This window comes from Pristiophorus japonicus, chromosome 6 (assembly GCF_044704955.1).
Source record: "Pristiophorus japonicus isolate sPriJap1 chromosome 6, sPriJap1.hap1, whole genome shotgun sequence".
NCBI lineage: Eukaryota > Metazoa > Chordata > Chondrichthyes > Pristiophoridae > Pristiophorus > Pristiophorus japonicus.
Window position 1 is genome coordinate 35,578,923 of NC_091982.1, and position 13,030 is coordinate 35,591,952.

At 44.3% G+C, this 13,030-nt stretch overlaps 1 protein-coding gene across 9 annotated transcripts in view; it reads left to right on the forward strand.

The window, feature by feature from the left end:
• The window catches only part of chrdl2 (chordin-like 2), a 122,634-nt gene that overhangs the window by 86,897 nt on the left and 22,707 nt on the right, over positions 1 to 13,030 (forward strand). For all 9 annotated transcript variants that reach the window (XM_070882755.1, XM_070882758.1, XM_070882751.1 and 6 more), the window contains 2 exons: positions 2,425 to 2,599; positions 12,617 to 12,811. In XM_070882755.1, coding sequence (XP_070738856.1) covers positions 2,425 to 2,599; positions 12,617 to 12,811 — 370 coding nt within the window. The remainder of the gene's footprint in view (positions 1 to 2,424; positions 2,600 to 12,616; positions 12,812 to 13,030) is intronic.

Here is a 13,030-nt window from a genome sequence, read left to right on the forward strand (position 1 = left end):
AACAGATTATATTGAAAATAATTTAAACACTTGAAATTCCAGCTTGCTGGCACATTCTCAGTTTTGTATGAACAGTTTAAAGCTCAAAAGGGAAAGCTCGAGTAAGTGCACAATAATTTTTTATATACACAAACTAAGATAGTTGGGTCAAAATCCTGGAACTCCCTCTCCAACAGCACATGGGAGTGCCTTCACCACACGGACTGCAGCAGTTCAAGAACCTTCTCGAGGGCAATTAGGGATGGGCAATGTTGGTCTTGCCAACGACGCCCACATCCCAGGAATGAATTTTTGTTTAAGTCACCAAGGAATCAAATAGCGAATTCAGAAGAAACTTCTTTACCCAGAGGGTGGTGAGAATGTGGAACTTTTTACTGCAGGGAGTAGTTTAAGCGAATAGTATAGATGCATTTAAGGGGAAGCTAGATAAGCATACCAGGGAGAAAGGAATAGTGGGTTATGCTGATCGATTTAGATCAGTTAGAATAGGAGGAGGTTCGAGTGGTGCATAAATGCCGGCATGGACTGGGTGGGCCGAATGACTTTATTTCTGTGCCGTATATTCTATATATCTATGTAGTCTTAACTTGAATGAAAGAGAAAGAACTTGCATTTAGAGAACACTTTGCTACATCTTTAGGATATCTCAAAAGCATTCAAGGGTACAGTATTGTAGTGGTTGTGTTGCTGAACTAGTAATCTGGAGGTCTGGAATAATATTCCAATCAGAACTTGAGTTCAATTCCCAACAGGCCAGTTGACAATTTGAATTCAGTTCGAAATTTCAATAAAATAAAGTTGGCATCAGTTAAAAAACTGGGCATGAAGCTATTGGATTGTTGCAAAAACACAGCTGGTTTGCTAATGTCCTTTTGAGAAGGAAACCTGTTGTCCTTACCTGGTCTGGCCTGTGACTCCAGTCCCACATCAATGTAACTGATCCTTTACGGCCCCCTCAAGTGGCTTCGGCATGCTGATCAGTTGTATCAAACTAGGGATGGGCAGTAAATGTTGGCCTTGCCAGTGATGTAAACATCCTGAGGATGAATAAATTTTTTTGATGAATTGGTTGAAGGAGGAATGTTGGCAGGGACACAAAGAGAACACCCTACTTCTGATACAATAGGGTAGAAATTGGATATCGTTGCCCCTGTTTTACGGGCGTAAAGCAGGCACAATGTGGGCCAATTTTAGGGGCCAACTTCCTGTATCCAAATTGGACCTGAAAGAAGTCTGACCCAATATTGGGCCGGATTCTTTTGCAGGGATTCCTGGTGGCCATCTAAAACAGGCATTAGCCCCTTTACTTATGCAAATGAGGGGCCTATCCTTGTTTTAGGCCTACTTTGTGGAACTGGATAGCGATGAGTGGAGCAGGAGCCATGCCTGCTCCACTTCAGATTCTTAAACGGCCGGTAAGTTGTTTAAAAAAAAATCAAAAATAATTCCTGTGGAGCCAGGAGGAGCAGGGGGGCTGCCCCAAATCCACAGTACTCCCAACTGTGCCCTACCCTTATTGGTGCTCCCCAGCCCCACCCAGGACTTGACCTGGGGCGCTGCTGGTGAGGCTATTGGCCTGACGTTCACCTTCTTAAAATGGGCAATCTGCCTATGGAGGCATCGGCAGGTCACCCAAATAATATGTTAATGAGGCCCCATTTCGTCGCTCGAAAAAAAGAATTTCTATCCCAATATCTTTGAATTTGATTTACACCTTTACATTGTATATATGCAAAGAAATTATAAATGATTTACTAAACTTTCTCATGGAGGAAGCCCCCTTTTAATTCAAAGCTGTTGATACTGTGAGGCTGCTTCAGCTTGTACTGCTCCCTGCACTGAAGTCATCTTATCCCATACGGAACTGAAGCGGTTCTTTCATTTTAAAGGGGGACTTTCACTCGCGAAATTTCTTGTTAATTTTACTGTCCCTCCTTGCCCTGTTAACCTACATTTTTTGCATTGTTGCCATATGGCTTTAATGTCACATTCATGCAAAATCTAAAGATAAGAAGAAGTCGCCAAACTGACGGCACAACAAACTTGAAATAGCAACAGGTGCCAGATACTCAATTAATGGCCATCTCAATTCCATTGCTAAAAATGCAGTATTCTGAGTAAATACTGGAGCGTTGAAAGCTGAACAATGTTAGCTGGAAGGAATTGTCACTTATCAGTTGCATCAATGTCGAATGCATAAATTCGTAACAATTTGTTGTTGCAGTACAACATGACTGGAGTGCATCATTACCCCCGGCAACCAAATTTTAATTTGATTGAAGGTTTCGTTAAAGTTTAAAATTGTTAATTTGTGGGTTCTACTGCACTTGTCAAAAGGGGGCATTTGATTTAAGTTTGGAACAAAAATAGTTGCAGTATAACATGCACATTTAAACTAATGGCCCTTTAATTTTGTTCAAACAGAGACATTCATATCAGCGGACTCAGTACGAATCTCGGGCAGGCTTCGGGAGCGCCACTGTCAATTTACCCAGAATGCCCAGCTCAAGGACACATCGTGGCTTGATCACTGACCCCCAGCAGGGATCCGGCACCATTGTGCAAATAGTAATCAACAGCAAGCACAGGCACGGCAGAGGTAATGACGTTTTGCTAGTTAAGTAATCAGCTTATTATTTTTGAGTTGCTAATGTTCCTTATTGTAGTCAAGCATACAAAAGAAAGGAGTGAGAAATGACTGGCAGGCCCATCAGTGCTAATCCTATCCATTAGATGATTCCGCCCTGTGCATTGCCCTCCCTAACCATTAGTAATGCAAAGTCCTGAGGAGGAGAAAAAAAAGAGAAAAATAACTTCAGAAAAAGTGCTAGAAAGTTCCTCCCTGACTCCATAAGATAATCAGCAAGTTCCAAGTGATGCATCGTTAGGTGAATTTAACTAACCAACAAATACCTGATATCTTCCTTCCTCGGGAACTTGCCTTCTTAAAGGACTGTGGTACTTACCATGCCTGTTACTAGCCTGTTTTAAAGAGGCAACTTTCTGCAAGAAGAAATACTTTCTTGCATCTAATCTGACTTTTGCCTATGTATTTTGTAGACATGCCAACTAGCTCTATAATTTATTTTGAATATTTTATATATATCCAATCCTTTCATAATTTAAAAACCTCAATTATATCCATCGAACCTATGTTTCTCCAAAGCAGACAAGTGTAACTCTCCAGGCCTATTCTAAGTTGAAGTATCATCTTAGTTGCCCTGCCCTGCAAGCACTATCGAGCCTCAGTATCCTTCATGAGATGTGGGGACCAAAACTGGACACAATGGGGGAGATTTTCAGTTCCAATCCAAAACAGACACAATGGCCGGAATTATACCAGCAATGAGAAGACGGGATCAGAGGCGAGTCAACTGTGAAATTTGAAATGATTGACAGGTTGGGACCTCACTGTCAACCCACCTCCACGCTAGTCTCCCAGGTGTCGAGTCTGTCAGCGCTGAACAGACCCAACACCAAGCAGCAGGGGAGGCAATATAGATTCATCATCATAGGCAGTCCCTCGGAATCGAGGAAGCCTTGCTTCCACTCTTGAAGTGAGTTCTTTGGTGGCTGAACAGTCCAATACGAGAGCCACAGACACTGTCACAGGTGGGACAGATAGTCGTTGAGGGAAGGGGTGGGTGGGACAGGTTTGCCGTACACTCTTTCCACAGCTTGCGCTTGATTTCTGCATGCTCTCGGCGTTAAGACTCGAAGTGCTCAATGCCCTTCCGGATGCACTTTCTCCACTTCGGGCAGTCTTTGGCCAGAGACTCCCAGGTGTCAGTGGTGATGTTGCACTTTTTGAGGAATGCTTTGAGGGTGTCCTTGTAACGTTTCCGCTGCCCACCTTTGGCTCGTTTGACGTGAAGGAGCTCCGCATAGAGCACTTGCTTTGGGATTCTCGTGTTTGGCATGCGAACTATGTGGCCTGCCCAGCGAAGCTGATCGAGTGTGGTCAATGCTTCAATGCTGAGGATGTTAGCCTGGACGAGGACACTGATCTTGATGCGCCTGTCCTCCCAGGGGATTTGTAGGATCTTGTGGAGACATCGTTGGTGATATATCTCCAGCGACTTGAAGTGTCTTCTGTATATCGTCCATGCCTCTGAGTCATACAGGAGGGCAGGTATCACTACAGCCCTGTAGTCCATGAGCTTGGTGGTAGATTTGAGGGCCTGGTCTTTGAACACTCTTTTCCTCAGGCGGCCGAAGGCTGCACTGGTGCACTGAATCTCCGCATCAATGTCTGCTTTTGTTGATAAGAGGCTCCCGAGGTATGGGAAATGGTCCACGTTGTCGATGGCCGCCTCGTGGATCTTGATGATTGGAGGTAGTGCTGTGCGGCGAGGACAGGCTGGTGGAGGACCTTTGTCTTATGGATGTTTAGCGTATTATTAAGAGCTTATTAACAGGCACTTAAAATTATTTTAAGCTCTCCTTTACATTTTAAGAGTTCACCAACAGCTTCCCCGCTGCTCGGGAATCATGTCCGGTAAGGACGTCAGGTGTTATGTCAGCATGGGATAAATTCTTAACTGGACAGCGGCAAATGGTCCATAAAAGCTCCAATTCCATAGGTGTTCAATTTCCAAGGTTAGAAGCTGTTGCTTGCTGCATTTGGAAGATAGATTGAGCTTTATACAGCTCGCAAGTGTTTGGAACACACTCTATCCACTGTCACCTTATTGGAATATCCTCTCTTCTGTCATCTGCCATCTATTTCATCAGCATCGGAGGCCTTGAAAACATTTCACCATGGTCCTCAGAATCCCACCGCGATCAGCCCCAACATCAGCATTACCAGGCACACCAGCAGCACCATCAACAACACCAACCTTCTCCGCAGTCAACTAATGCTGCACAGGACACAGGGCATCAGCACCTGACCACATTGTTTCACTTGATGCTGTACACCCTGGCTGCCACATGATGCGCCAGCTTGACACCACCACACACCAACACCATAAAGCATCCCTGCAATGCCCAAGTCATTCCTTTCATACTTATCAGCATTACAGGGGGTACTATTATGTCTCACCATTCACTGCAGCTTACTAAGCCACTTCCAAAGGTGCACACTAATCTGTCCAAGAAGGCAAAGTGTTGAAAATAAAGATTTCAATGTTTGACAACACATTAACAGGAACTTTACACGAACATTGGCTAAAGGAACCAATGCCTACCCCGGTGTGTTAGTTGGTATGCTTGTGATAGGATGAGTGTGTGTGAGGGGTGGCTAGTGAGATGGGGAAGTGATAATATAGATAGATAGAGAGAGAGGGATGGGTGGAGGTGCAAGGTAAGTTGGTGTGAGTAAGGATGTACAGGAGTATGGTAGGGAAGGCAGAGTGATGGGGATGTGATGAGTGGCACAGCAGGATGAGGTTGACTGTGGCTTTGCAGTAACGTCTTGTGCTCTACTGAGATCATTGAAAGGTTTGCACCACTGCAGCCAGCTTTTCCTGATGACATCCCTGCCTGTGCAATGTGCAACAAGGCTGCGATGGTCTCCTGGAACAGTGTTTGCAGCAACAAAAACATAAGAACATAAGAACATAAGAATTAGGAACAGGAGTCAGCCATCTAGCCCCTCAAGCCTGCTCCGCCATTCAACAAGATCATGGCCGATCTGGCCGTGGACTCAGCTCCACTTACCCGCCCGCTCCCCATATAAAACTGTCAAAATCAATTTGGACATGATTCTTTTAAGGAAACTGGCTGATGACACATTATCAAATTGGCCAGGGTCCTCGCTGGGCAGGCTTAAAATCACTTCAACAGAGCGGGATGGAACCGACAGTGGGTTGGGACCTTGCTACAGACCCCAGCCGCAGCGAACCTGCCTCAGTTCATTTTGGAGCAGCGAACCTGCCTCAGTTCATTTTGGAGCAACCTCCTAATTACTGCTGATTAGGCCTCTCAACACTTAGAAAAATGAGATTAGCATGCACTTCTCATGGTCTGTTCATTTCCCCATGAAAATTGCAATCTGGGTCCAACAACCGACATAGCATATTTACATTTTTACAATTTGCATATTTACAGAGGCCCCCGCTTGCTTTGGGTAGGAGTGCTGGCCGCCCATATAAAGCCTGCCTGAAAATCAAATCAGCCCAAGTACCTCCTATAATAAATAAAAACAGAAAATGCTGGAAATACTCAGCGAGTCAGATAGCACCTGTGGAGAGAGAAACAGAGTCAACGTTTCAGGCTGATGACCTTTCGTCAGAACTGGTACCTCGTATACCTGATGGGGACGGGTCGACACACTGTTTGCAGAACACTGCCAATGTTTGTCTTCGCTGACAGTACCTCTGATTATTCCTCCCCTGCTGTGAGATTTTTGGCTTTTACCTGGTATCTCCCTACACAGTAGCAGATGGTCAAGCCTGTGTCTCACATTCGCTTCCATTTTACTGCATGCTCCAAACAATGATTTAACATGTGATACTCTGATCCCATGCTCCCAATTGAAGTTGCACTGGAGAGGAATGTGGACGCAGATAGGATTATAGGGCTCAATTTTCCCCAGTGATTTGCGCCATTTTTTGGGAGCAGGCTGCTCTTTTTGGCCTAAGTTGAAAAACCACAGCTTCCCCAGTCAATTTGCACCATCGTAACTCAGTTAGTTACGATTTTTTTAGGTCATTTTTTTTTTCAGCCAAAGGGGGTGTAACCAATTCAATAACCACTTACACCAATTCTGGCCATTTAGGGAAGTTTGGCCGGCTGAGAGCTACTCCATTTGTGCTTAGGCCAGCGTATGTGGCCTCTGCAGAAAAACCTTCTGGAGAGTTAAGGAAAAAGAATGAAAAAACACATAGCAGCAACTTACCTCCAACCACGCCCCAAAGGCTGTCCAGTCCCATTCATGGTCCCCGGTTCATGGATGGACAGAGAGAGAGAGAGAGAGAGAGAGAGAGAGAATACGGGGTCCGAGAATGGGACCGAACTGGGAGAATAGAGACCGAGAATGGGACCGGACCGGCAAGCCTTCGGGCGGCGTTGGAGGTAGAAACATAGAAACGTAGAAAATACGTGCAGGAGTAGGCCATTCAGTCCTTCGAGCTTGCACCGCCATTCAATAAGATCATGGCTGATCATTCCCTCAGTACCCTTTTCCTGCTTTCTCTCCATACCCCTTGATCCCCTTAGCTGTAAGGGACATATCTAACTCCCTCTTGAATATATCCAATGAATTGACATCAACAACTCTGCGGCAGGGAATTCCACAGGTTAACAACTCTCTGAGTGAAGAAGTTTCTCCTCATCTCAGTCCTAAATGGCCTACACCTTATCCTAAGACTATGTCCCCTGGTTCTGGACTTCCCCAACATCGGGAACATTCTTCCCGCATCTAACCTGTCCAGTCCCGTCAGAATCTTATGCGTTTCTATGAGATCCCCTCTCATCCTTCTAAACTCCAGTGAATAAAGGCCCAGTTGATTCAGTCTCTCCTCATATGACAGTCCTGCCATCCCGGGAATCAGTCTGGTGAACCTATGCTGCACTCCCTCAATAGCAAGAACGTCCTTCCTCAGATTAGGAGATCAAAACTGAACACAATATTCCAGGTGAGGCCTCACTAAGGTCCTGTACAATTGCAGTAAGACCTCCCTGCTCCTATGCTCAAATCCCCTAGCTATGAAGGCCAGCATACCATTTGCCTTCTTCACCGCCTGCTGTACCTGCATGCCAACCTTCAATGACTGATGAATCATGACACCCAGGTCTCATTGCACCTCCCCTTTTCCTAATCTGCCGCCATTCAGATAATATTCTGCCTTCGTGTTTTTGCCCCCAAAATGGATAACCTCACATTTATCCACATTATACTGCATCTACCATGCATTTGCCCACTCACCTAACCTGTCCAAATCACCCTGCAGCCTCTTAGCGTCCCCCTCACAGCTCACACCGCCATCCAGTTTAGTGTCATCTGCAAGCTTGCAGATATTACACTCAATTCCTTCATCCAAATCATTAATGTATATTGTAAAGAGCTGGGGTCCCAGCACTGAGCCCTACGGCAACCCACTATGGCCTGCCATTCTGAAAAGGACCTGTTTATCTCGACTCTTTGCTTCCTGTCTGCCAACCAGTTCTCTATCCACGTCAGTACATTACCCCCAATACCATGTGCTTTGATTTTGCACACCAATCTCTTGTGCGGGACCTTGTCAAAAGCCTTTTGAAAGTCCAAATACGCCACATCCACTGGTTCTCCCTTGTCCACTCTACTAGTTACATCCTCAAAAAATTCCAGAAGATTCGTCAAGCATGATTTCCCTTTCATAAATCCATGCTGACTTGGACTGATCCTGTCACTGCTTTCTAAATGTGCTGCTATTTCATCCTTAATGATTGATTCCAACATTTTCCCCACTACTGATGTCAGGCTAACTGGTCTATAATTACCCGTTTTCTCTCTCCTTCCTTTTTTAAAAAGTGGTGTTACATTAGCTGCCCTCCAGTCCATAGGAACTGATCCAGAGTCGATAGACTGTTGGAAAATGATCACCAATGCATCCACTATTTCTATGGCCACTTCCTTAAGTACTCTGGGATGCAGACTGTCAGGGCCCCAGGGATTTATTGGCCTTCAATCCCATCAATTTCGCTCACACAATTTCCCGCTTGATAAGGATATCCTTCAGTTCCTCCTTCTCACTAGATGCACTGTCCCCTAGTACATTCGGAAGGTTATTTGTATCTTCCTTCGTGAAGACAGAACCAAAGTATTTGTTCACTTGGTCTGCCATTTCTTTGTTCCCCATTATAAATTCACCTGAATCCGACTGCAAGGAACCTACATTTGTCTTCACTAATCTTTTTCTCTTCACATATTTATAGAAGCTTTTGTAGTCAGTTTTTATGTTCCCTGCAAGCTTCCTCTTGTACTCTATTTTCCACCTCTTAATTAAACTCTTAGTCCTCCTCTGTTGAATTCTAAATTTCTCCCAGTCCTCAGGTTTATTACTTTTTCTAGCCAATTTATATGCCTCTTCCTTGGTTTTAACACTATCCTTAATTTCCCTTGTTAGCCACCTTCCCCGTTTTATTTTTACTCCAAACAGGGTTATACAATTGCTGAAGTTCATCCTTGTGATCTTTAAATGTTTGCCATTGCTTATCCACCTTCAACCCTTTAAGTATCCTTTGCCAGTCTATTCTAGCCAATTCACGCCTCATCCGTCAAAGTTACCTTTCCTTAAGTTCAGGACCCTAGTTTCCGAATTAACTGTGTCACTCTCCATCTTAATAAAGAATTCTACAATCTTATGGTCACTCTTCCCCAAGAGGCCTCGCACAACAAGATTGCTAATTAGTCCCTTCTCATTACACATCACCCAGTCGAGGATGGCCAGCTCTCTAGTTGGTTCCTCGACATATTGGTCCAGAAAACCATCCCTAATACACTCCAGGAAATCCTCCTCCACCGCATTGCTACCAGTTTGGTTAGCCCAATCAATATGTAGATTAAAGTCGCCCATGATAACTGCTGTACCTTTATTGCACACATCCCTTATTTCTTGTTTGATGCTGTCTACTACTGTTTGGTGGTCTGTACACAACTCCCACTAGCGTTTTCTGCCCTTTGGTATTCCGCAGCTCCACCCATACCGATTCCACATCATCCAGGCTAATGTCCCTCCTTATTATTGCATTAATTTCCTCTTTAACCAGCAATGCCATCCTGCCTCCTTTTCCTATCTGCCTATCATTCCTAAATGTTGAATACCCTGGATGTTGTGTTCCCAACCTTGGTCACCCTGGAGCCATGTCTCCGTGATGCCAATTTCATCATATCCGTTAACTGCTGTCTGCGCAGTTAATTCGTCCAACTTATTCCGAATACTCCTCGCATTGAGGCACAGAGCCTTCAGGCTTGTCTTTTTCACACACTTTGCCCCTTTAGAATTTTGCTGTAATGTGGCCCTTTTTGTTCTTTGCATTGGGTTTCTCTGCCCTCCACTTTTATTATTCTCCTTTCTATCTTTTGCTTCTGCCTCTATTTTATTTCCCTCTGTCTCCCTGCATAGGTTCCAATCCCCCTGCCATGTTAGTTTAACTCTTCCCCAACAGCACTCCAAACACTCCCCCTAGGACATTGGTTCTGATCCTGCCCAGTTGCAGACCGTCTGGTTTATACTGGTCCCACCTCTCCCAGAACCGGTTCCAATGTCCCGGGAATTTGAATCCCTCCCTTTTGCACTACTCCTCAAGCCACGCATTCATCTGGGCTATCCTACGATTCCTACTCTGACTAGCATGTGGCACTGGTAGCAATCCTGAGATTACTACTTTCGAGGTCCTACTTTTTAATTTAGCTCCTAGCTCCCTAAGTTCGTCTTGTCGGACCTCATCCCATTTTTTTACCTATATCATTGGTACCTATGTGCACCACAACAACTGGCTGTTCACCCTCCCTTTTCAGAATGTCCTGCACCCGCTCCGAGACATCCTTGACCCTTGCACCAGGGAGGCAACATACCATCCTGGAGTCTCGGTTGCGGCCGCAGAAACGCCTATCTATTCACCTTACAATCGAATCCCCTATCACTCTCCCGCTCTTTTCCCTGCCCTCCTGTGCAGCAGAGCCACCCATGGTGCCATGAACTTGGCTGCTGCTGCCCTCCCCTGATGAGTCATCCCCCTCAACAGTACCCAAAGCGGTGTATCTGTTTTGCAGGGGTATGACCGCAGGGTACCCTTGCACTACCTTCCTTGCACTGCTCTTCCTCTTGGTCAGCCATTTACTATCTGGCTCTGTACCCTTTACCTGCAGTGAGACCAACTCGCTAAATGTGCTATTCACGTCATTCTCAGCATCGTGCATGCTCCAGAGTGAATCCACCCGCTGCTCCAGTGCCGCAATGTGGTCCGACAGGAGCTGGAGGTGGATGCACTTCCCGCACACATAGTCATCAGGAACGTTGCTGCTATGTGTTTTTCAATTCTTTTAATGTGTTGGGAGCTGGCTGTATGTTTCACTTTGCAGCCTCAGCTCACATTGTGTCCCTGGTTACCATGGAAGCCCGATCTTTTGGGGGCAGATCAAGGCTCCACCCCCAAAACTAAAGGTTGGGTTACGCCATGCCAAAATGAAAATATCCAACGGGGAAACTTAGAATATGTTTTTTGTGGTGTACTTAGGCCCTAAAAAATTGGGTGTAACTATTCAAGTATGCCAAAAAAATGCTTTGGGGAAAATTGAGCCCATAATATTGTATTCACAATTCTCTGACCTGGCTCCCATCGGGCGGGCTCTTTGCTAGGAGCATAGTACTGTGGAATCATCCATTTAGTCTCAACGGGGTATATTTTGCTCTTTTCACAAATAAAATCTCAATTTACCCTTGTTTATTAAGGGTAGTGGACTTGTCAGCTTTTAATTTATTCATTTGAGAAAAGCTTTCAACATATATACTTAAATGAATGAAATTATGGCTGATTTGCCCGCTGTAAATTCGTATATTTGGAAGCATGAATATTTTATTTATTTTATTCATATCTTAAAAAAATACTAATGCCTGCAATTGATTCTTCGTGTCAGTTCTCTCTACCTGTTAAGAGTGAAGGTCTTATCATTTGTAAATCCATTCATTGGAGTGGGTGTGGTGAGTCTGGAGTTGGGTCAGGTTGAAGCTACCACTTGGAGTCGGGTTGTGTCAGAACTATATTGGATGTTGAGTTGAGCTTAGGCTGCCAACTATTGTTGGATTAATAATGGATTGTAGCCACATTACCTTAAATATGCTTCTGCCATTTTAACACAATGCCTTTCATTTGCAAAACAAATTCACAGTTATGTCTGTGACTAAACAAATTCAATCTTTGTAATTATACTATTCTGGGCAAAACTGCATTATTTGGCCAGCCAGGTGTCTGACATGCACATAAACACATTAGCATGTTTAATAGTCTCCAAACCCAACTACTGAAAAATCTACATAAGTGATGTTTCCATTTGCCTGATAATGTAAGACATGCTCTCTCCCCTATAGTGACATATTTATTGGGACTTAGATGCAGGTTGGCATGGAACCAAGGTCTGTGCAGAAGTGTTGCTGGAGTTTAACGGGCTATAACCCTGCAACTTTCTGGCACAATTGATTCACACTCATCAGAAGTAAGCTTTTACACTGTTTGGTCAGATAGATCTACATTACCAGTTGCAGCATTGGCTAGCTGGGTCCTATCAATGAGCCAAACTGCAGAGTCTGGGGTACTGTGGAACTCAGCCCATCTAATGTATGTTGGCTCAAATTTAAAATTCTTGTCCTTGTGTTTACTCCCAATTTTGATGATGATAATAATTGTTTATGAAAAGGAAGAGGAAGGGGGTTGCAGTAATAATAATCCCTAATAGGTGGTTAGCAATCAGATCCCCAAATAAGAGACAATATTATGTATTGAATAACTGAATATTAATAGACATAGTGTGAATATCTTACTACAATTGCAAATGGAACAGGAAATAATGAAGACTTCTATGTTTATCATAGTACAAGTAAACCAATATTTAGCTGGCAAAAATGGTAGACAAAAATGTTCAAACAATGAGTTGCTATTCAAATGATTGAGCTGCTCTTTCTTGTGTCCTCAGTCTGTGTCTCGAATGGGAAGACCTACTCACATGGAGAGTCATGGCATCCAATCTTGCGCCCCTTTGGACTAATGGAGTGTGTGCTGTGTACGTGTAACATAACCAAACAGGAGTGTAAGAAGATCCATTGTCCAGATTCCTACCCATGTAAATACCCACAGAAAGTCAATGGAAAATGTTGCAAAGTTTGTTCAGGTAGAAATGATTTTGTTTAATGCAATTTAGTTTTAACCATATTTAGAAACTTGTGGAGGGTCAGATTTCTTTTTATTTGTACATGGGAGGTGGGCGTCACTGACAAATCCCAGCATTTATTACCCATCCCTAATTGCCCTTGAGAAGGTGGTGGTGAGCCGCCTTCTTGAACTGCTGCAGTCCGTGTGGTGAAGGTACTCCCACAGTGCTGTCATGGAG